At 47.2% G+C, this 24195-nt stretch overlaps 1 protein-coding gene across 2 annotated transcripts in view; it reads right to left on the minus strand.

Moving 5' to 3' along the window:
- Positions 1–24195, minus strand: part of IL21R (interleukin 21 receptor) — a 33450-nt gene that overhangs the window by 3762 nt on the left and 5493 nt on the right. For both annotated transcript variants that reach the window (XM_088833134.1, XM_088833135.1), the window contains exons 2-7: positions 10885–10948; positions 7561–7663; positions 4380–4579; positions 2023–2186; positions 827–1004; positions 291–384 (exon numbers count right to left, since the gene is read on the minus strand). In XM_088833134.1, the coding sequence (XP_088689260.1) occupies positions 291–384; positions 827–1004; positions 2023–2186; positions 4380–4579; positions 7561–7663; positions 10885–10933 (788 nt within the window). In that variant the 5' untranslated portion in view covers positions 10934–10948. The remainder of the gene's footprint in view (positions 1–290; positions 385–826; positions 1005–2022; positions 2187–4379; positions 4580–7560; positions 7664–10884; positions 10949–24195) is intronic.

Raw genomic sequence — 24195 nt, forward strand, 5'->3', positions numbered from 1 at the left:
ACTCGGGCCCCTCCCTTCCACCCCTCTGCCCCAGGCCTCAATGTTCACATCTGTAAAATGGGGCAGCGAGTCTCCTGAAGGTGCACAGTGTTAAAGGGCTGGGCTGCCTACTCTGTGCTGAGCCAGTGCTGCCCCGCTCTGAGCCCTGACTTCCTCCTCCACCCTCAATTCCACGGGGCTGTGGGGAGGAGTCAGGGAGTGGAGGCCCTGCGCACTCCAGCTCCTAGAGGTGTCCCCCAAATCCTGGCCCAGGCTGAATCCCTCCCTGCCTCCCTGTGCCCTGGCCTCACCTCCAAGGGACCTTCAGGCCCAAGAAGACAAAGATGATGCAGACCAGGATGAGCAGGATGGGAACCAGGTGAAGATACAGGTCTCCCTTTCTCTCTGGGAAGGAAACGAACACTGGGTGACACTGACTGACCTTTACAAGAGGTTACGTGGGTGTGGGCGGGGGGCACTGGGTCCAGGCTGGAGGGGAAGAGGGTGGGAAGGTGGTGGTACCTCACAGTGGGATGGACCTGGGTTCAACCCCCACCCTAGGCAAGTGATTTTAATCTCTTGGAGCCTCCTTTCTCTCATCTGCAAAAATGGGCATAATAATTCCCACTTCACAGATGTATTAGGGGGATCAAATGCCCTGCCAGGAGATGTGCCTGGCACCCAATGCAGGGCCTGGCAAGCAGGGGCCCTAGAAATGCTATGGAGTGGCAACAAGCGGGCACAGGACTCAGTGGGTACCCTCCAGCCAGGATCGGGGTGGCTGCACTAGGGCAAGATCTAGTACAAGGAGTGGATGTCCGTCCATCCATCCCTGTTTCACATCTACCTTCCGGCTGGGTGTGAAAGACGACTGGGTCACTCCACTCGCTCCAGGTCCCCTGGAAGGAGGAGCCGGGCTGGGGCCCTGCCCGCACCTGCAGCTCGTAGCTTGAGCCGCTGTGGAACTCCAAGGGGAGGAGAAGGATGCTTCTGGAATCCTCTGAGATCAGCTTTCTCCTTGGACTCTGTTGGCACAGGGAAAGGATGCACCGAGTCATGAACCCCAAGTCCAGCACCCCCGCCACAGCAGAACCATCCTTCACCAGCCGCCACAAAAGGGGCAGAGTCTCTCCCACAAAGTCTCCACCCCCTCCACAAGAAGCAAGCCCCCAGTCTTGAGTTCTGGCCACTCGGCCTGGGCAGCACAGAGCCGTGGCTTCCCTAAGATACAGTGCTCTGTTCTGTTTCTCTCTGATCCAAGCTCATCCACTCACAGTCCTGGCAGGGCTTGGAAATGTCCCAGGAGCAGCAGTGACCTTTCCTGGGAATATTTAACTGGCAGCATTTCAGCCCTTGACACTTCTTTAATTCTTCAGCAGCGGGTATTTTCCAAAGTGGGCATTTCTGGGCATCTGTAACTACAGGCATCTTAGCAACTGATGCCTCCGGAAGTCTTCCATTGGGGACAGTCTGGACAATGGCATTTATGAAAGTCTTCAACTGGGACCATTCTGAAGGGTGGAAAATTCTAGAACTCTTCAGCTGTGACTGTTCTAAACATCAGGCCGTTCTGGAACGCTTCAACACTCTAAACAAAGAACGCCTTCAGAAGCCTTCACATGTGAAACAACGGTCCCTCTGAACTTCCTTGGTTAGCGATGCTTCTGGAAGTCTCCAACGGTGGCCTTTCTAAATCTAGTGGGACAGTTCCAGGCTGCCCCATTTCTGAAACTTCTACTGTGACGGAACGAGACTTGAGATAGAACCAGGGATGGTGCTGATCCCTTCCTCTCTGGCACGCTGACACAGGGACAGGAAGGAAGGGGTTTTAGGGGGTCTCCTCCCCCGGGGAAAAGTGAGACGAGGGCAGCAGGGAGTGAGAGTACGCCAGGGAGAGCATCCATCCCTGGCGAGTCCTTGGCTTCCACTCTGGACCGTGAATTACAGGCTCACCTGTGGCTGCCCCTCCTCCAGCCTGGATGCTCTGCATAGCCCGTCCCTCCCGCCCCGACCCCCTCCGCCCCAGTCTTCTGAGGGCCTCACCTGAGCCCAGGGTTCTCCAACCTTCCTGTAACGCAGCTCATACTGAAGTTTGTCCTTCAGAGCGTAGACACGGTCACTGGGACTGGAACTGGAACTGGAACTCCAAGAGATGTTATAATATCCAGAGAAGTTCACGGTCACGTTGAAAGGGGGAGATGGCTTGACTTATAGGAAAAAGCCAGAAAGAAAAAAATGCGATGAGATTTTGCAGCAGCTGAGAAAGATGTGGTAATGGGAATAAATTCCCTTATGCCTGATCCATTCTTGATGAGATGAAGACTAGTGACCCTGAATGACATGGGGTGAAGCACCCTGTCTCTGAGCCTTAATTTACTCATCTGAGAAATGGGAGATTTAGATGAGATTGGGTTGGGCAGGGGACAGAGATAGATGACAGATTCGGAGACCAAGCCCTCCCAGTCTCAAGGGGGATGCTACCCCCTAAGGGGGCAAGAAAGCAGACCGGCGGCCAGGGGAAAAAAACCAACGAGACCCACATGTTCTCCATGTCTGCTCTAAACGTGTTCTTTTAACTCTAGCTTCCTTGAGAAGTCAAGAGACTGTAATTAGCATCATGCTAATTAATTAGCACAAATTATGCTAATGATGGACGTTACCACCTCTGAGTGTCTGCCGGGCTGTTCTGCAGGAGCAGTTTGATGCCTGAAGGGGCCCTGGGGATGTGATGTGAATGCTGTCATCTCCTGGACATTTTCTGGAAAGTGCAGGAGCAGAGATCCGAGTCACCACACCACGCCCTCTAGGGCTCTGTGATCCTGCTTGCCACCCACCCCTGTCTCGGGGAATCTTAGCTCCTTGGGACAGAGGTTTTGTTCTCCGGTCAGTGCCACGTCTACAGCTCCTAGGACAGAGCTGGCGCATAGTAGGCCTTCAAGACATGCTTGTGAAACCACTGTGCATCCCCGCCAGGGATTTCAAACAGCAACTCTGAAGCTGCGGATGACTCGGCACCACGAACTGTGATGGGGGAAGGCACGTGCTCAGGAGGTGGTGGAGGGCGGGGGGAGTTTCACTGTCTCCTGGGACTGGAAATGCTTCTAGACCCTCTCCTCTTTCCCCCAGGCCAATGGAGGCCTGGTTTTCCACTTTCTGGTATGTCCTGGGCTCGGTGGTGTGGACCAGAGCCAGGGATCAGGGATGGGGTCAAGGACAGGGATCCAGGGCCCAGGAGACAAGAGCCTGGGGGTGGGGAGAACACTGCCCCCTGCAAATCTGGGTACAGGCCTGGCTTCAGACCCTGGCAGGGAGGGAGAGGCAGGGCCAGAGGGCAAAGTGACTTGGAACCCCCCTGTGAGGTGGGGGCAGTGGAGCAGTCCCTTCTCCTCTGCAGGGGCAGGGGGAGGCTTGCTGTCTGCCCGGCTCTCTCAGAGGGGCAGGAGGGCACCTGTGCTCTGTGAACTAGCCACTCTGGGATCTGCGTGGCTGAGAGAGCGTGCGGGCACGTGTGCCCGTGTAGGAGCGAGCATGTGGGCAGCTGTCCAGGCTGGATAGGCCGAGGGTGGGTGGGACACCCATGCATGTCCTCGAGGGCGCAGTTATGAATGTGTGTATGTGAGAGAGACTCTGGGTGTGTCTGGGTGTGTGTGAAGCTTCGTTCCCACCTTGTGCGGTGTGACACCCACAGTGAAATGACCCAAACCTGGACCCCCAGGGTGTGAATGACAGATACCTTCTCACCCCCTGCCCTACCGTTGGGGATCCAGGGCCAGAAACACCCAAACCGCGGAGGCTGGGCCTTCCCAAGGAAGACAGGACTCTCTTAGCCATCTGTGTTTGCATGCCTCTGGGCACAGGACTCTCACCCCCTCTCCCTGGAAACCCCACTTCGGACACACCTGGACCCAACCTGGTTCTGGACCCAGAGAGACAACTGCTTCCACCAATTGGGCCCCTTCTGCCTGTGGACTCCTCCCTACCCCCAGCCTGGAGGAAGATGCTGGGCCTCACGGAGTCAATGAATGGGAAAAAAAACTCAGCGAGGTTATTCTCTTGGGACCCAATATCCCCCATAATGGGAACAGAATCCCTAAGAGTCAGGGTTCAAAGAACCCTCAGTCTATAAATAGGGAAGAAGTCCAAGGTCACAGACAGACTGGGGCTGAGCCAGAACTGAAGGCCAAGGTCCTGGGTCCCTGTCCAGCTCGTTTCCATAACCCTGCTCCCTCTCTTTGGTTAAGATTCAAACCTACTGATCAACCCACAACCCATCACACTATAGCAAAAAGAACTCTAAGGAGAGGGAAGAACATAAGACAGGTCAGCTTTGAGGGTGGGCCTGGTGGGCCAGCTCAGCGACCATGCATTCTCCTAAGCTCTGGGGTCTGAGGGATACTCACTGCTCGCAGCCAGCATAAAGCTGCCACACTCCTGGGAGTAGTTGCTGGATGGGTCTGTCATGCTTACATTGAAGAAATCGTCAGCCATGAGGGGGAACACATTCATATGGCACGTGTACTCCGCATGGGTGGCATTGTGGGAGGACCGGAGGAGGCTGCAGGAGGTGACCTCATCCTCCAGCTCTTCAAACGTGTCGTGCCTTCAAAGACAGAGCAGCCAGTCATGGCTGGAAGCCAGCAGGGCTCAGGGCTCAGGGCCAAGGCCCAAGCCCAGAATCTTGGGGCTGGGAGGGATTTGAGGTGGGGCTGGGGGGTTACTTGGTCCAACTGTTCCTCTCCCAGGGAAGCTACTCCTTCCCTGAAGCAGCCCTGATGGCCTGTGTCCAGGCTTGACTTGTATGCCTCCAGGGGACCAGGAACTCACTACCTCACTTAAGAGCATGCATGCATACGTGCTCAGTCGCTTCTGTTGTGTCTGACTCTTTGTGACCCTATGGACTGTAGCCTGCCAGGCTCTCCTGTCCATGGGGTTCTCCAGGTCAGAATATTGGAGAGGGTTGCCATGCCCTCCTCCAGGGGATCTTCCGAACGCAGGAATCAAACCCATGTCTCCTCCATTGGCAGGTAGATTCTTTACCACTGAGCCACTGGGGAAGCCCCATTTGAGAGCAGTAGCTTTTAACTTTGGAAGTTTGGGTCATTCTTTCCTGGACTGAACCTAAATATATCCCTGTCAGTTTCACCATCTGTATCACTGTCCTAGAGGAAGGAAGCTAAGCATTTCAAGTCTCCCTTTTGCCCACTTTCTGTCCAACATCCGATGCATACCTAATAAGTGCTTGTGCTCAGGGCCAAGATAAGAGCCAAATGAACCTTACCCCCTGCTTTGGGTGGCCTTCCAGGAAGGCTGTTGGTATAAAGTTAGGGGACAATGCTCTGGCTTTTTAACTGCCAGTGAGCAGAAACAGTGGGTTTTGAAGTATATATAGGAGTTCACCAGATATTTATTCCCCTACCTACCTCTTCAGGCTATGAACATGACCACCCTCCAGGGCTAATATGGAGGCATGGACTCAGTTCTCTGCCAAGTGTTTGCTGGAATAGAAACTTCTGCTGAAAAAAAGGGGGTCTCTAAGACTCTTAGACTGCATCCAGGGGGACCTTTAAAAATTCTCTGTCATCTCCATGCCTAAAATCCTCAGGTGGCTTCTCACCACCCACACAAACAGAAGCTGGCCTCCACCTGCCTCTCCCCTCCTTCCCTGGTAGTTCGTCCCTCACCCTGGCTCACTCTGCTCTGGCCACACTGACCTCCTCCCTATCTCAAACTCCCCAGCCTGTCCCTATCTCAGGACCTTTGCACGTATGCTACCTCTGCCTGGAATGCCCTCTCCCCAGCTCCCTGACTGCCTCCTCCTCACCCAGACAGGCCTGGCCGGACCACCCTGGCTAAAGCCACTCTCCCCCCATGTTGCTGACTCTCTACTTCAGGGTCAAGGCTCCTGGACTCTAAAGCACTCAGTCTCAGAACGTATCCTGTTGGCTGTTTACATGTTTATTGCCTGTCTTCCCTCCAGTGTGTCAGCTATAGGACTGCTGGGCTTTGTCAGTCTTGGGCTCTACTGAGCCCCCAGTACCTGCGAATGTCTGGCAAGAGCTTAATAAATATGTTCTGAAGAACTGAATGAGTTCGTGATGGCAGAATGAAAGCCGCCTGTTTTCTATCCCGAGCAGTATATTGACGAAGACTCTCCTTGACCAGGCTCAGCTCAGGCTCCTTGGAACTCTCCTCAACTAGGCGCTGACTTTGGGGCATTGGCTAATTTCATCAAGAATCCTGCTAACTAGCTTAGCCAGAATCGTCCATCCTTCATACCTGGTCAGTTTCCTCATCCTCCACCATTACCCAAGTGATGTCTGATCACACTGGGCTGCCATCAGTTCAGGTCAGTTTATCTGGAACTCCCCTGACCCCTGATGTTTCCTCTTAGTGTTTTCCCATTCACTGCCCTTCTCCTTGGCTAAAAATTCCCAGTTTTCCTTGGTGAATTCTGTTTGAGCCCAATCTCTCTTCCCTACGCCAAAACCCCCGGCCCCTACACCTATCATGATGGTCTTGAATAAAATCTGACTTGGGACTTCCTTGGTGGTCCAGTGGTTAAGAATCTTCCTTCCAGGGCAGGGGGCGTGAGTTTGATCCCTGATCCAGGAACTAAGTTGCCATGAGGCAACTGAACACTGCAACTAGAAAGAAGCCCATGCATCACAATGAAGAACCAGCACAGCCAAATTTTTTTTTTAATTTAAAAATAAATAAAAGCATGAACCCCTCATTCTGTTTTAAAAAATAAAGTGAAAAAAATACATCTTACCACTCTTTAACAAGTGCAATGAACAATGTTTTCTTTAACATTATGCACTAATACAGACCCGCGGATCTTGGAGTCAGACTGCCCGCGTTTGAATCTCAGCTCCACCATTCACTGGCTGTGTGACCTTGGGCAAACTGCATAACCTCTCTGAACCCTAGTGTCCTCATTTGTAAAATGGGAGTAATAATTGTGAGAACCAGAAGTGATCATTCATGTGAAGCATAGCTGGATGTGGGGCATGTATTCGGTGTTCAAGACAGTCGTGGGAGTCTGGTCATCCTGAAGTCTCAAAACCACCGTCAGGCCTGTGTGGGCAAGAGAGGGTGGTCTCTGCAGCCCTGCTGACTGGACGAGTCTCAGGAGCCCTGTGTGAACATCTGAAAGGTGGGCAGACTGACTCCCAGACCACGGTCAGTGATTCTCAGCTCACGGTCCCAGCTCACGGTTCTCAGCCCACAGTGAAACCAGTGCTATTGGTGAAAGGGCTGAGTGAACCCCCATGCAGTGGTAGATATTTTTTAAATTGCTTAACTACCTGCCAGGGGGGCTTCCCTGGTGGTTCAGTGGTAAAGCATCTGCCTGCCAATGCAGATGTGAGTTCAATCCCTGGGTTGGGAAGATCCCCTGGAGAAGGAAATGGCAACCCACTCCAGTATTCTTGCATGGGAAATCCAGACAGAGGAGACTGGTGGGCTACAGTCCATGGGATCGCCAAAAAGTCAGACACAGAGACTGTATAACAACAAAACCTGCCACGCACCCAGTCGGTCAATTCAATCCGAGGTCTCTGGCAAGGCCCGGCCACTTACCAGGTGAGGGTGAGCGAGTCGGGGTGCCCGGCCCATGTCTCCAGGAGGCAGGTGATAGTCTCAATGTAATCGGTGTAGCAGACGAGGTTGGAGCAGCCCCAGGCTGGAGAGTCAGGGGAGACAGAGGCCTTGGTGAGGGGGTAGGGTGGGGGCTGCAGGGCTCACCGCCCCCTAAACCCCTTGAGGGCTGGATGGTGAGGGGAAGCAGGCGTCCCTGGGCCATGATGAATATGATGATTCAAGGGCCACTGAGATGAAGGACTGGGGCAAGGGGGGTTCTTGCCACCTGAGAATTCTGTTTTTGAGCCCCCCCAAAATTTTGAGGCTGGCTGTGAGGATGAGATTCCTAAACTAAGCAGGTCCCCACCATGGGCTCTCCCCACAAGCCCTGTGTCCAGACACCAGTTCATCATCCCTCCTGGCCAGCCTTCCTCTCAAGGTGGCGCATCCTGAACGCCCCACATGCCAGAAGAATCTGCACATCCCGCGAGAGGGATTCATGCAGCCAGTGAGAGACAAGGAGGAGCCGTCTATTCCCCTGCAGTTGGTCTCAGACAGGATAAAGACCTCGGTGACCCAGAAGTGCTCTGAAGGAGCAAGAAGACTTCAGAAAACTGAGAAACCCTTGAACATATTTGCCAAAATGTATATGTATCCTACTACCCAAAGCACCACCACCACTACCAAAGTGACACAGGCCTGGCCCTCTCAGGCAATTTTATTGGAAGAGTTCATACTCTCCCACCTCCAATGTCAATTGCTTCACTTTGGTTCTAAAAATATAGGTCCAACCACAATTTAAATTTTGGTAAATGTTTGACAACATCCACTTAAGTTTTAGTTCGGTTTTGTTTTGTAAGATCAAGTGCCAACACTGCTCTTCCCCCACCCTCACATCCCTACTATTTACCAGAAATCTGTTCCCCTTTTAAGTGGATTCATTCTTAGTGGCTTTTTCCTATTTTTCCTTGACTGATGAAGATCCAGAGGGTGGGAGTACATTCTTCCCAGGGCTCCGTCTAGCTCAGAAGCTGGATTTGGAGCCAAGAATATTGTTGCTGGAAACAGCTTTTATTTCTAATCCCCCCACTATTTCATGGTCTTCCCTGGTGGCTCAGCTGGTAAAGGATCTGCCTGCAATGTGGGAGACCTGGGTTTGATCCCTGGGTTGGGAAGATCCCCTGGAGAAGGGAAAGGCTAGTATTCTCCAGTATTCTGGCCTGGAGAATTCCATGGACTGTACAGTCCATGGGGTGGAAGAGTTGGACACAACTTGGTGACTTTCACTCTCCTTTCCATTTTACAGATAGGAATACTGAGGCTCTGAGACTGGGCTATGCCTCCTGTCTCTCTTTGGTCTGGGCTGATGAAACCCAGGAAAGGCAGAAGCTCATCTCTGCTAGTTCTTTACATCCGGACACACGGCAGACATTGCTAATCGATCACGGCACTCTCTCCTGCAGGTGTGGCCTCAGAATCCTCTGCAAGGTTGAGAAGGCTTCCAGCAGCCATTAGCAAGGAATCTGAGATGTGGAAACCAATCCTATTCTAGGAGGAGGCGTCCTTTCGGAAGGAACACAGGGCCCATCGGTGGGCACAGAAGGGCAAGTTCAGATAATTTATGGAGAAAAAAGGACAGATTTGGGCAGGACCCAAACCCATGTGGCCGTGTCCTCTCTGGGTTCGTATCCTGGTTATTCTCTCTCAGGGATCCAGAGCTTGGAGAGGAGCTGCCATTCCTCGGTAAGCTCAAGGCCACCAAGGGACAGCTACTGTTGTTCAGCCACTAAATCATGTCCAACTTTTTTGCGATCCCATGGACTGTATAGCCACCAGGTTCCTCTGCCCATGGGATATCCCAGGCAAGTATACTGGAATGGGTTGCCATTTCCTCCTCCAGGGGATCTTCCTGATCCAGGGATCAAACCCGTGTCTCCTGCATTGGCAGGTGGGTTCTTTACCACTGAACCACCTGGGAAGCCCTTACCAAGGGACAAGGTTTGTCTCAAACTTGGAATGAAGCATTGAGGAGAGGACAGCAGTCCCAGAAACTAGCATGGAGGTGGCATCAGGGACCAGAAGGAGTAAAAACCCAATCACCTGGTCAGTACCCTGAGCCCTGGGCAGAGAGCCCCAGGGCTACCCTCCCTCCACCCCACCCCCACCCCACTCCCACCCCACAGGGTTATCACAGCATGTGGGAGGCAGTGGCAACCACAGAAAGTGGACACATGACTCACGACAGCTCTGAGTCCCTGTTAGTAATCTGGGGACACTGGCTCCTTGAAGGGGTGTGTGTGTGGTGGTATTTAGATGCTATCATGCTGGGGCAGCCCACGCCGCCTGCACGAGGTACTCACCCAGTAAAAGCAGTTAAGACCATGGGAATCATGCAGATTTGGGAACTGATCCCAGCTCCGCAACTGCCTGCCTGTGTGGCCATGAACCTGCCCCCCACCCTCTCTGAGCCTCAGCTTCCTCAGCTGAGAACTGGGCGTCAGGGCTGCATGAACTTCATAGGCTGCTCAGTGGTGCCCGGGACACAGCAGGGGCTTGGAATTTATGCCCGTGGGGTGGGGAGTGGCAGCAGGTGACCTAAAGGCCCTTTAGAGCCAGGACGGCTGCTGACCACTCAGAAAGGAAAATCAAAGTAGCCTGACATCTGTTTCCTGATGGAGCTATTTGAAGCTCTGGGTCTTTCGGTAAAAACCGGAGAGAAATGCCCATGAGTCAGCAGAGCCGCGGCAGAGGGCACCCACCCCACCCCTCCCGAGTCCAGCCCCTATTTGAGCCTGTGTGCTGTGTTCCGCCTCCTCCAGGCAGACTTCCTGGATCTCTCAGCCCCGACTCCACCCCCAAGTGTAACTCCTGGCCTCTCCCAGCTCAGGGCTTAACATCTCTGGGGAATATCAGTGCCAGCAGTGGGCCCAAGGATTGTTGAAAACCATCTTCTAGGAGATGAGGAGAAACTGAAGTTAGACCACAAGCAGGACTTCCTCCCTCCAAGAATTGGGAGCTGGCCAAGGCAGAGAGCCATGGAGATGAAGGCTGAAGTCTCTCATCCTCCCCCCGACCCAGCCTCCCCAGCCAGTGAGACCTGGAGACCCAGGACAGTGGGCTGGACCATGTGGGACTTGCATGAACCACTTCCAGATGGTGGAGCTCGCTGGTTGGATGGGTTCTGGTTGACGCAGAGAGGGCTACTGCACCCATGTCAGCTATAAGTGGACAGATGCTACAGGCTCCGACACTCTAGCCCTGCCCTGCAGCTCACAAGGCCAGCACGGCTGCTCCCCACCTGCAGACCTCGGGGTAGCTACTTACCTCCGTGGAGCATTAGCAGGAGCAAAGTCGTAGCCCAGGCACACGGCATGCTGCCTCCCGGAGCCTGGAAGAGACACACAGCAAGAGGGTGAGCCTGGGGTCCAGAGACCAAGGGGCCCTGAACTGCCCCACTCTGGTCTGCATCCCTCCTTTGGAAGACTTGCCTCTCAGTTTCTTGGATTTGTTTCTGAAAAAAAAAACAAAAGTGTTTGAGGAGCACTTGGCTGCTCCCAAGGCTTCCTGTCCCTTAGAAGTGGCCAATTTGCACCCGCAGGGTCCCTCCTCACTTCTCCACCGCCTTCTTCTTGGGCACCCAGCACAGGCACAAGTGAGAGGGGCATGGAAAGGGGGAAGAGCTCGCTATTCAGAGATTCCAATAAACCTGTTGCTGTAGCACGTGCGTGTGTTTACCCACCTAGATGAGAAAAGGCAAAGTGGCTTGGAAAGTTGTATTTGATAAGCAAAGCTATTTCCTTCCCATGAAATCCCCATGTTGATGTTAGCCCAATTAATTGGCTTCTTGTTGCTGTTTTTCAGTTGTGTCTAACTCTTTGTGACCCCGTGGACTGCAGCACGCCAGGTTTCCCTGAATTGGCTTCTCAGTGAATAACAAATCCAAGATTAGACCACAAAGGAGATCACTACCTAATACTAAGATAAGCTTAGCCCGATAACTCAACCACAGAGCCTGCCTGGGTGAGCCCACCATGAAGCACCAGGGAACCCAGCCTGAGCGCATGAAGGTGGCCTGGACTCACCCTGATCACTCACCCTGATCTGTGTGAGAGGGAGAAGAGACCTCTTTGGAGACCTGAGTCACCCTGGGCAGAGGAACAACTCACCAGGCTGGCACTTTGCCAGCTGCACCCTCAGTTATGGGCCTGCATGGGAAGGTACCAGCCAGAAACCAGTGGGTCCAGGAACCCCACCCAGATTGACCCCACAGACAGGGGTGTAGCTGGAATTGAAGCCCAGAGGACTGACCCACATAGGGACCAGGTCACGTGTGTGGCTTCTTCCGGATACCATCCTTGAGCCTGGATTCCCCAGATCCTACTCTGGCCCCCAAGAGAGCTTCCTCTGAACTCCCTAACAAGTCACCAAGCAGGCTGTGGTGCAGGGCGCAGAGAGGGTCAGCTGTGTGACTCTGGGCTGGACACTTCCCCTCTCTGAGCCTTATAAGTAAAGATGGTAAAGCCTGCTTCTAGGATGCCTGCAAGAATTCAAAGACTCCATTTATAGAATTGCTGGGCCCCTGGCAGAGCCCCTGACACGTAAACGTTCAAGAAACAGTGATGGATACAGGCTTTTAGAGCACCAGAAATGGACTGACTCCCTAAGTGACCCAGCCAAGAGGTTCTTAAATGTCTCATTTTCAAAAAGTTGGCCATATTCGTAGATCATGTATACTACTGTTTATTTTCTATAAATGAACTCTTAAAAATTAAACCCCAACCTCAACCTAAGCAATAATGTTCATAGTTGTGCATTTTTTCCACAATACACTTTTTTCTGGACCTCCTTACATGGCTTGCAGGATCTTATTTCCCTGACCAGGGATTGAACCAGGACTCATAGCAGGGAAAGCATCAAGTCCTAACCACTGGACCACCAGGGAATTACCTCCCCAACACACTTTAAAATGAATAACATCACTGTTGAAATAAAATAATGTTGGCACAGATAGTATTTAAATCTGCTTCAAGGAGCTCTGCTCATGCCTGGCTCCACGCCCTGGAGGAGTCTGATCATCACACTTTAGGGATCTGCCTTCCTGTTAGAGAAGATGGAGTGTGTGTCTGCCCCTCACTGGTGCGTCCACATCTCTGACTCCAGCCTCAGCACAGGGCCTGGCATAGCTCTGTCCACATCGCTCCCAGTGGCTCCCTCTGGGGCCACAGGAAAAAGCACAAGATCCTCTGCCAGTTTCAAGGTCCCTCATTCCTCAGCCTTTGCACCAATGACAAACAAGCCCCTGGGGAAGGAGGGGATGTTTCTGCTGCTTCTGTCTTCTGGGCATCTCTTCCCCTTTTACGAATAGCCCCTCAAACTGAAGCTGACTTGAACCAGGGTGTTCACCTAATCCAGCCCTGGAGCACTCCACCCACCTGGTCAAGTAAAGGGATCAGACACAGACACCAACCCAGGCAAAGCCAATGAGAGCGATCTTGGAATTTCTTCTAGAACTCTATTAAGAGGTGATTTTTTGGGTGCCTACTAGAAGCTGGTAGCTGTCCTTGTCATCTCTTGATGGTGGTGGTTTAGTCGCTAAGTCAGGTCCGACTCTTGCGACCCCATGGGCTGTAGCCTGCCAGGCTCCTCTGTCCATGGAATTCTCCAGGCAAGAATATTGGAGTGGGCTGCCATTTCCTTCTCCATTGTCATCTCTTAGAGAAATGTCAATCCTGAGAAATACAGATCCAGAGTCCCCATGGCAGCACTTGAAGGCCTGGATCCAGCTGTACCTGATGTCCACACCTGGATTTAACATACACTAACCCCCCCAACCTATTTGGTAGAATTATTTTTCTGTGACTTGCTATCTAAGATACCTGAAATAGTAGAACAGAACAAAGAGCCCCAAATTTGTGGCCAGAGCATCTTGGAGCAAATAATAGCTTTTCTCTGGCTTTTCTAACTCTCTGACCTCAGTTATCATCTCTAAACCGGGGACAGGAATGCACATGGCACCTGGCAGTTAAGAAGAGTCAGTGGAAAAGCAGATGCAGCAGTGCTCTGTGAACCGTACAGTGCTGTCCAAGGCAGCTGGATTCTTGCTCTTACTGGCCAGTTGCTCTGAATTACTCACCAGTCCCCAGAATCCCAGGCCCCCTGGTGCCTCCTTGCCTTTGCATGAGACAAGTTCCTAGGCTGAGTCTGCTTCTTAGACATCTCCCCACCCCGCCACCCACCCAGTCTTCATGGCCCACCTGCTCCATCCCTCTGTCCATGAAGCTATGCTGGAATGTTCTAGAACTCCTGCCACTTACTGCCTTCAAGGTTCTTACCAGTGCTGTGATCTACTTGCTGTTTCTCTTTATCTGGTCTCATAGTTTTTGCTCCAATAAACATCTCAAAATGGAAAATCAGACCATCAATAGGTACACGCGTGCATGCTTATTAGCTTCAGTGGTGTCCAACTCTTTGCAATCCTATGGACTATAGCCTGCTAGGCTCCTCTGTCCGTGGGATTCTCCAGAAAAGAATACTAGAGTGGGTTGCCGTGCCCTCCTCCAGGGGATGTTCCCAACCCAGGGATCGAACCCATGTCTTCTGCATTGAAGGCGGATTCTTTACCACTGAGCCACCAGGGAAGCCCTCCTTCAACAGGTGACTAATATGAAATGGAGACGCAGTATGCACCACAGTGGTTAAAACTCAGACTTGGGGCCAGCCTGCCTCAGTTTAAATCTCAGCACTGCCGATTATATACTGTGTGACCTTGAGGAGTTTACTTAACCTTTCCGGGCCTCTGAGTCCTCATTTGTAAAATAGAGATATTAATAACCTACCTCGTAGAGTTCCTGGGAGAATTGTCAGTGTTTTTAAAGCATTTGGAACAGTGTCTGGCATATTAGTAGGCATTGTGTAAGTGTTTCTTAAACAAACTAACCAACTCACCATGAAAGAAAACGCAATGAAATGTAAATCCTGAATACAAGGAAAACAGACAGAAACTGAGTTTTAGCAAGACACTATTCCTTGCTTAAGACTCTGATGAGTTGGAGATCTAGTTTGCCTTTGTTTAAAAAGGGAGATTAAAGAGTATCAGAGAGAGGTGTTGAAGACATACTAGCATCAAACTGAGATTCTCCCCACCTCCACCTCGTCAACATCAGAGGAGCCAAAGAAATTTGAAAAGGGTCTCACTCTCTCACTAGGGGGTCCAGGGATATTTAAAACCATCTAAAACAAGCCACTCAAGTTTTGGGAAACATCAGCCTTGAATGATGAAGTCTTCAAGTCATCTCCTCTGGTTCCTACAGACTGAGTACAAAGGTCTCCCAGTCCCATGCCCCTCCCTGCCCTGAATCCATCCCTTTATGGGGCTTCCTGCTCAGCAGACTCCTGAGGGCAACAGCTACTTACTCCCGAGGTGTACCCAGACCAGCAGGTGCGCTTCCTGAGTGAAGGACAGTGGATACAGGCTTCCTGCAGCCTCCTACAGAGGAGTGAAGAGCACCAGGCTTAGACCTGCCAGGTGCCAACTGGTGACGCTGGGCCAGTTCCTGGCCTCTCTGATTCTGTTTCCTCATCTTTGTTGCAGGCACTAAATGCATGAGTACATATGAAGCCCTCCAGCACAGTCCTGGATGGGACAGACCCCTAAAGAAGTGCTTATCCACAAGGCTCCAGGGCCTAGAAATGATTTCTGAGGTTGTGGTCATTCAGATTAAAGGTTGGCCAATGGGCTTCCCTGGTGGCTCAGAGGTTAAAGCGTCTGCCTCCAATGCGGGAGACCGGGGTTCGATCCCTGGGTCGGGAAGATCCCCTGGAGAAGGAAACGGTAACCCACTCCAGGATTCTTGCCTGGAGAATCCCATGGACAGAGAAGCCTGGTAGGCTACAGTCCACGGGGTCGCATAGAGTCGGACACAACTGAGTGACGGAACGTAACGGAAATTTCAAGAGAGTCTGGGGATGTGGAGCAGACTCAGGGGAGGAAGTCAGATGGAAGCAGGTGCTATGGAGAATTCAAAGTGCTTAACTTCAGAGTCAACAGGGAAATGCAAATGAAAACCACAATAACATAATTTTATCAGATTAGTAAAAACTGAAAGTCTGACAATATCACATGCTGCTGAGGACGTGGCGTAATGGGAACTCTCATTTATGGCTAGTGGAAATGTAAATTAATACAACTGGTCTGGAAAACAGTTTGGCATGGTCTAACAAACCTTAACAAGTATTTGCCCTAAGATCCAGCAATTTCACTGTGAAGATATACTACTGATGAAACACTGGTACATGTGTACAAGAAGCCAAAGCAGAAATGTTTGTAACAACATTGACTTAAATATTGAAAAACTGGAAACAACCTAAATCTCCGTCAGCAAAAGAATGGAAAGATAAACTATGGTGTAATCACCCAATGTGAAAATGAATCATAGCTTCACACAACAAAGCAAATGACTCTTACAGCAAAAACAAAAACAAAAAACCAACCAACCAAAAAAAAAAAAACAAGTAAGGAAAGAACACTATGCATAATAACACTATCTATGTCACACTTTCGAGACACTTCAGTCACGTCTGACTCTTCTTGACTCCACGGACTGTAGCCCACGAGGCTCTTCTGTCCATGGGATTCTCCAGGCAAGAATACTGGAGTGGGTTGCCATGCCCTCCTCCAGGGGATCTTCCCAACCCAGGGATCAAACCCCAGTTTCCTGTGGCTCCTGCAGTACAGGTGGGTTCTTTGCTGCTGAGCCACCGGGAAAGCCCAGGTGTGACACAACACCATGTAAAGAAGCTCTACACATTGTCTCGGTGAATATCCATGTGTCCTGAATATATAGAAAAAACCCAAGGGGACGAGAAACATCAGACTTTGAAGAGTGTAAACCAGGAGGGGATGTGACGAGGTGGGGATCTTCAGAAGCCTCAATAGTTTGGGAAAACTGAATGAATGGTGTTGATTATATTTTCCTTTATACTTTTGTGTATGTCCAAACTATTTAATAACATTTTAAATGAAAGTGAATTATAAAATGTGAAAGGACACTTTCACTTTTGGCTATGATGAAGTAGTTGGTAACTGATTAACCTTCTCACTAAGAACAACTGCTAAGCAGGAGGAAAAAAAAAACCTATTAGAAAGCATGAGAAAGCAACCAAGTGAGTTAGTACTTGAGAGGCCAGGGTGCCAGAGAGAAGGAAAATTCTCTGCACGCAATGTCCCCTTAAATAATTTGCCAAATCATTGCATTCGAAGAAACCTAGCAGAAAGCATCTGGCATCACCGACTTGATGGACATGAGTTTGAGTGAACTCTGGGAGTTGGTGATAGACAGGGAGGCCTTGGCGTGCTGTGATTCATGGGGTCGCAAAGAGTCGGACACGACTGAGCGACTGAACTGACTGAACTGAACTGAACAGGCTAAAAAACTAAGAAGAGATTTTGTCAGTTTCACAATGCTAAGGAGAGAACCAAAGTTTAAGAAAAATGGGCCCTGATAAATACCCAGTTATTCAGGGGGAAAAAAGATGCCTTGGGAATCAGAAAAAAATCAGAAATAGTTCAGCCTTCACTGCATCAAGATGATCTGCCTATATGCTATATGTCAGCTAGGGGAAGAAAAAAAAAAATCAAAACCTATCCAGAAAAACTTAGCTTCATCTAAAGCCTCCATACTTTTCATACACAATGTCCTGAATTGAATTAAACTGACAGGACAAACCAGAGAACAGTACCAAATGACCAAAAGCCAAGAGAAAAAAACAAAACCAGAAACAGACACATAAGTGATTATTAGACAGAATTTAAAACAACTATGATTGGTCTTCCCTGATAGCTCAGTGGTAGAGAATCTGCCTGTCAATGTAGGAGACCCAGGTTTGATCCCTGGGTAAGGAAGATCCCTTGGAGAAGGGAATGGTACCCACTCCAGTACTCTTGCCTGGAAAATCCCATGGACGGAGGAGCCTAGTAGACTGCAATCCATGGGGTCGCAAAGAGTCAGACATGACTGAGCGACTTCACTTTCACTCTTCACTTTCATGCATTGGAGAAGGAAACGGCAACCCACTCCAGTGTTCTTGCCTGGAGGATCCCAGGGACAGGGGAGCCTGGTGGGCTGCTGTTGCACAGTCAGACACGACTGAAGTGACTTAGCAGCAGCAACAGCAACAGATGGATTTAACAACAGATTAAAAATCAGAAGAGGGGATTGGTGAACTGAAAGATTGGTAGAAGATAATCAGATTGAAGCATGCAGAGAAAAAAATGTTTAAAAATACAGTAAAGATCAAGAGAGACATGAGACATTGTGAAAAGGTCTAATACAAATGTATTTGGAGTCAAGAAAAAGAGGAGAGAGAATAATTCAGAAGCAATGATAGAGAAACTGGTTAAGAATTTTTCAAAGCTAACAAGAAACTTTAAGCTACAGATTCATGGCGTTCTATAACCACCCCTCCCCCCAAACAAATACAAAGAAAACCACATCTAGGCACATCATAGAAAAAGACGATGTTAAAAATTTAAGACAAAGATGTACTTAAAATCCAACTTAGAATTTTATATCCAGCAAAAAAAAAAAATTCCTTCAGTAAAAGAAGGCAAGCTCAGTATGATAAAGGAATCTACTAAAATCCCATAGTTAACATCATACTTAATAATGAAAAACTGAAAGCTTTCCCTCTAAGATCAGAAACAAGACAAGGATGTCCATTCTCATGACTTTTATTAAACAAGGATGTCCAGGGCTTCCCTGGTAGCTCAGTGGTAAAGAATCCGCCTGCCAGTACAGGAGACATGGGTTTGATCGTACAAGAGACATGGGTTTGATCCCTGACTTGGGAAGATCCCACATGCTGTGAAGCAATGAAGCCCATACTCCACGCCTACTGAGCTTGTGTTCTAGAGCCCAGGGGCCACAACTACTGAGCCCACATGCCACGACTACCGAAGCCCTCATGTCCTAGAGCCCGTGCTGTGCTGCAAGAGAAGAAGCCCACCCACTGCAACTAGAGAGCAGGACATACTCGCTGAACCTAGAGAGAAGCCCATGCAGCAACAAGGACCCAGCACAGCCAAAAATAAACAGATACATTTAGAAAACAAAAAACAGAGATAGCCACTCTCCCTGTACTGAATGCTTTGGTTCTAGCCAAGGCAATTAAGCAAGAAAAAGAAACAAAAGTCACCCATATTTGAAAGAAAAGTAAAACATTTCTGTTTGCAGATGGTATGATCTTGTACATGCAGCATCTTAAAGAATCCACACCAAGGAAATAAAATGAAACAAGGTAAACAACCAAACAAAAATTGTTCCCGCTAAATTTTCTAGGACTACAGAGCAGTCTTTAAAATATATGGTGTTCATCCAACCGGATAGCCACATGAAACATATTGAAATTGGACTCCTATCTCACACCATGTATGAAAATCAACTCAAAATGGATCAAAGACCTCGTATGAAGTGATAGAATTAAATCTTAAGATAAAATATAGGAGTAAATCTTCAGAACCTTGAATTCATCGATGGTTTCTTAGACACGCCACCGAAAGCACAAGCAACTAAGGGCAAATATATTGAAGGAGTTCAAATTTTAAAACTGTTGTGCTTCAAAATACACTATCGAGAAAGTGACAAGAGAGTCTTCCCTGGTGGTCCGGTGGTTAAGAATCTGCCTTGCAATGCAGAGGATGCGGGTTCAATCACTGTTCAGGGAACCAAGATCCCACATGCTAAGGGGCAACTAAGCCACCACACCACAACTTGAGAGTCCGTGCGCCCCAGTGGAAGATCCCACGTGACACACGAAGATCCCACAAGCGGCAACTAAGATCCGACACAGCTAAATAAATAAATGGTGAAAAGACAATATGTGAAAGTGAAGCCCCTCAGTCGTGTCTGACCCTTCGCAAACCCATGGACTGTAGCCCGCCAGGCTCCACCATCCATGGGATTTCCTAGGCAAGAATACTGGAGTGGGTTGCCATTTCCTTCTCCAGGGGGATCTTCCCCATCCAGGGATGGAACCCAGGTCTCCCACATTGCAGGCAGACTCTTTACCCTCTGAGCCACCAGGGAATCCCTAGTGAGTGAAAGTTAGTCAGACGTGTCCGACGCTTTGCGACCCCATGGACTATACAGTCCATGGAAATCTTCAGGCCAGAATACTGGAGTGAGTAGCTGTTCCCTTCTCCAGGGGATCGTCCCAACCCAGGGATCGAACCCAGGTCTTCTGCATTGCAGGTGGATTCTTTACCAGCTGAGCCACTAGGCAGTATGGGAAAAATACTTGCAAACCACATATTTGTTAGTGTTCATAATATATAAGGAACTCTGAAGGTCTAAAAGCCAACCCAATTTTAAACTGTGTGAAAGATTTGAATAGATGTTTCTCCAAGGAGATATACTAATGACCATTAAACACATGAAAGATACTCATCATCATTAGTCATTTGGGAAATGCAAATAAGGACCACAGTGTGGTACCAATTCACACCCACAAGATGGCTATTTTTAAAAATGGAAAATAAAAACCGTAGGTGAAGACGTAAGGGTAGAATGCTCACACGTTGCTAATGGGAATGTACAATGGTGCCACCACTATGCAAAACCATTTGACAGTTTCTCCAATAGTTAGTATAGCGTCACCACATGACCAAGCAATTTGACTCCTAGGCATATAGGGAAAAGAACTTAAAACATACATTCACAAGAAAGCCCTTCTACACAAGTGTTCATAGCAGCATCATTTATAATATCATGATTACATTTGACATTTGAAAATTAGTAATCTGTTTTACCACATTAACAGAATAAAGAAATTCTATATGATAATTTAATAATTTTAATGTGACATTTAATAATTTGAAATACTTATTCATGGTTTTAAAAACACTCTCAGGAAACCAGGAATAGAAAGAATTCTCTTGATCTGATGAGGAGCCCACACACACACACACAGAATATACACAGCTAACATCCCGAAAAGTCAAATACTGAACACGTTATCCTCCAGGGAAGGGAAAAGACAAGGATGTATTGTACTGAAGGTCCTGTTCAATGCAATAAGGTCAGAAAAATAAATAAATTTATAAATATTAGAAAATTATAAGGATTGGAATGGTAAAAGATTGTCTTAAAAGTCCAGATACTTAGTAAATAAACTATTTGATAATAACTGTTAAGCAAAGGTAATGAATTTGAGACCAATATAAAAAATATATTGTATTTCTAAAGATCAACAAAGTTGACAAACCTTTGGCTAGACTAAGAAAAAGGGAAGATTCAAATAACTAAAATCAGAAAAGAAAGATGAGACGTTACAACAGATGCCACAGAAGCAAAATAGATGATAGGATACAACTATGAATAACCCTATACCAACAAACTTGATAATGTAGAAGAAATAGATAATTCCTAGAAACATACAACCTACCAAGACTGTCTCATGAAGAAATAAAACATCTGAACAGACCTCTATGTAGGTTGCAAAGCAACAAAAGCAGAAAGAGAGAAGTGGGACTCCATCATAACAAAAAGCTTCTGCATTCCAAAGAAAACCATCAACAAAATGAAAAGGCAACTTACTGAGTGGGAGAAAATGCTTGAAAATCACACATCTGATAAGAGAACACTATGCAAAATAAAGACCCCCTACAATCTGACTTTAAAATGAGCAGAAGATCTGAATAGACATTTTCAAGAACATACAGATGGACAATAGGCACATGAAAAATGTTCAGCACCATTCATTACCAGGGACAGCAAATCAAAATCACAATGAGATTTCAGACCTCACATGACACCTGCTAAAAACTGGCTATTATCAAAAAGACTTTAACAAATGTTGCTGAGGATATGAAGAAAAAGGAACACTTGTGCACTGCTGGGGGGGATGTATTAGGTGCAGCCACTATGGAAAACAGTTGGAGGTTCCTTAAAAAATTAAAAATAGAACTACCACATGATCTTGCAATTCCACTTCTGGCTATATGCCGAAAAGAAATGAAATCACTATCTCAAAAAGATACACTTCACCCTTATGTTCATGACAGTTTTATTGACAATAAACAAGATTGGAAACAACTTGTGTCCTTCAACAAGTGAACGGATGAAGATGTGATATGCACATACAATGGAATATTATTCAACCGTGAAAAATGATGAAATCTTGCCATTTGTGGCAACATGGATGAACCTTGAGGGTATTATGCTGAGTGAAATATGAAAGATGGAGAAAGGTAAAAACAGTATGATCTCTCACAGGTAGAATCCAAGAATAATAATAAGTTTATAGATACAAAGAGAACTGGTTAATGTTTGCCAGAAGAAAGGTGTGGGGGTGGGAAAAATTGGTGAATAGAGTTGAAAGGCAAAAAGAAAAAAAGATATGGTACATTACTGAGCAAAAACCGCAATAAAAAAGGAGCAAAAAAAATTTTTTTTAACATTATGTACTTGCAGTGCATAAGTCCAAAGCATCTTATTCAGTGTGGTTAAATTTCATGAACAGACTACTACATAAATTATATTGTTACACCAACATTGAGTATTGCATTTTATTCTAGCTTTACCAATGTCTTTTTGTTCAAAACATATGTCAAAAATACTAAACACATGCTTTCAGCAATTTTATAAAGACTGAGTAATGCTGCAGAAACTAAAATATACTGACACTTGAATACAACTCATTTTCTCTAATAACAATGACACAGCTTTTAAAAATACTTATCTCTAGGGATTTGGTTCAGTGGCTAAGACTCCAAGCTCCCCATGCAGGGGGCCTAGGTTTGATCCCTGGTCAGGGAACTAGATCCCACATGCTGCAACCAAGAGTTCACATGCTGTAACTAAAGATCCTGCCTGCTCCAACTAAGAACCAGCGCAACCAAATAAATAAAGAAATGTTTTATTAAAAAATACTTAACTTTATATCACCATCACTGAAACTAGAGAGAATTTAAAATTATGAAATAAACTATCAATTATATAGAGGATATAAATTTTAAATAGCAATGTATGATTCTGATAAATTTATCTTTAAAAAATTGAATATGGACTTCCCTGGCAGTCCAGTGGTTAAGACTTTGGGTTTCCACTGCAAGGGACACAGGTTCAACCTCTGACTGGGGAACTAAGATCTCTCATGCACAGTATGGCCCAAAAAATGTTACATTAAGTAATTTTGTAGAAATTAACTGATACGTGATTAAGTATCAACATTCAAAGGCTAATTTTGACCTCTATTTTGAGTCAACTGTTTCATCTTAAGAAGTTATAAGTCACACTGCAAAATTTATGTACTATTTTTTTATTAAAAAACTTTTAAGTATGGAGAAATAGTGAATGTGGTAAACAAATCATGCCTCTTGTGTCCTAGTATCTTTACATATTGCTTTTCAAAAGGAAAATAAGTACTTGCACAATTACTTTATGCATAAGTCTAGAATCTATAAAAATATGCACCAGGCAGTAACAGATTAACATACTGAGGTGTCAGATAAATTGCCACATGTTGATGAAGATATCTGGGTTGATGGAGATATCATTAAAGTGGAATCTTTCATTGTTCTCTAAAAAAGGGACAATAATAAGTCACACTATAATTCCACTTTTTCTCCAGTGGAAATATCTTTTGAATTGAGAAAAGTTTTCACTTATAAAAGACACAAACAAAAAGAGAAATTGAAAAAAAAAAAGAATAGAAAAGAAACTGAAATAAAAGATTGTATCTACATCTGGGTATAGTTTCTTTCATATAGTTATATCACACATTTTATATATTATATATAAATGTATAATATATAAAATTATGTCTATAATTCTATATAACATATAGAGAGAACTCCTACAAAGCAATTATAAATAAATAACTCAGGACTCATTTTTTTTTAAATGGACAAAAAGCTTAAGCAGACATTTCATAGAAGAGGACATCCAAACAGCCAAAAGCATATTAAAAAGTGCTTAAAATCATTACTCATCAAAGAAATGCAAATATATATCTCAATACGATAGCGTTACACATCAACCCAGAATGACTAAAATGAAAACAAACAAAACAAAACAATTCCAAGTGCTAAAAAAAGGATAACAAGTAATCAAAACCCTTAATCTCCACTCAGTTTTCTCTAAAGAATGTGAATTGGTACAATCACTTTGAAAAACTTCTGCTAAACAGGAGCCCCAAGAAGTCCTTTTCTAGATTATGCACCAAAGGTCAAAATATACATGTACACAAGCAGACATATACCAGGGTGCTCACAGCAGCATTATTTACAACCTCCCCAAACGGAAAAGAACCTAAGGTCTTGATTTCCCTGTTTCTTCTTTTGCTCGCTGATAATTCAGGAATGGGACTCCTTCAGATCCTCAAGCCGATCATAATTTCCAGTGTGACCCAGGTGGGGCCTGGGGCTTGAAAGTAAAAGGTGAGGGGGGAAAGTAAAACGGCCCGTTTCCCATAGGGACCAAGATGACACGAGATGGGTATAGAGGGACTCCCCAGCCGTGCCAGAAACAAGAGCCAGCAGGTCGCCAGAAGGGGAAGTGTCAAGACTGAGGGACTTCCCAAGAAGGAACACAGAAGACAGGGCTTCCAGCCCATCACTGGTCTCCAAGGACTTCTGCC

Source organism: Moschus berezovskii, chromosome 27 (genome assembly GCF_049115385.1).
Source record: "Moschus berezovskii isolate FMDL1 chromosome 27, NW_MosBer_1.0, whole genome shotgun sequence".
Classification (NCBI taxonomy): domain Eukaryota; kingdom Metazoa; phylum Chordata; class Mammalia; order Artiodactyla; family Moschidae; genus Moschus; species Moschus berezovskii.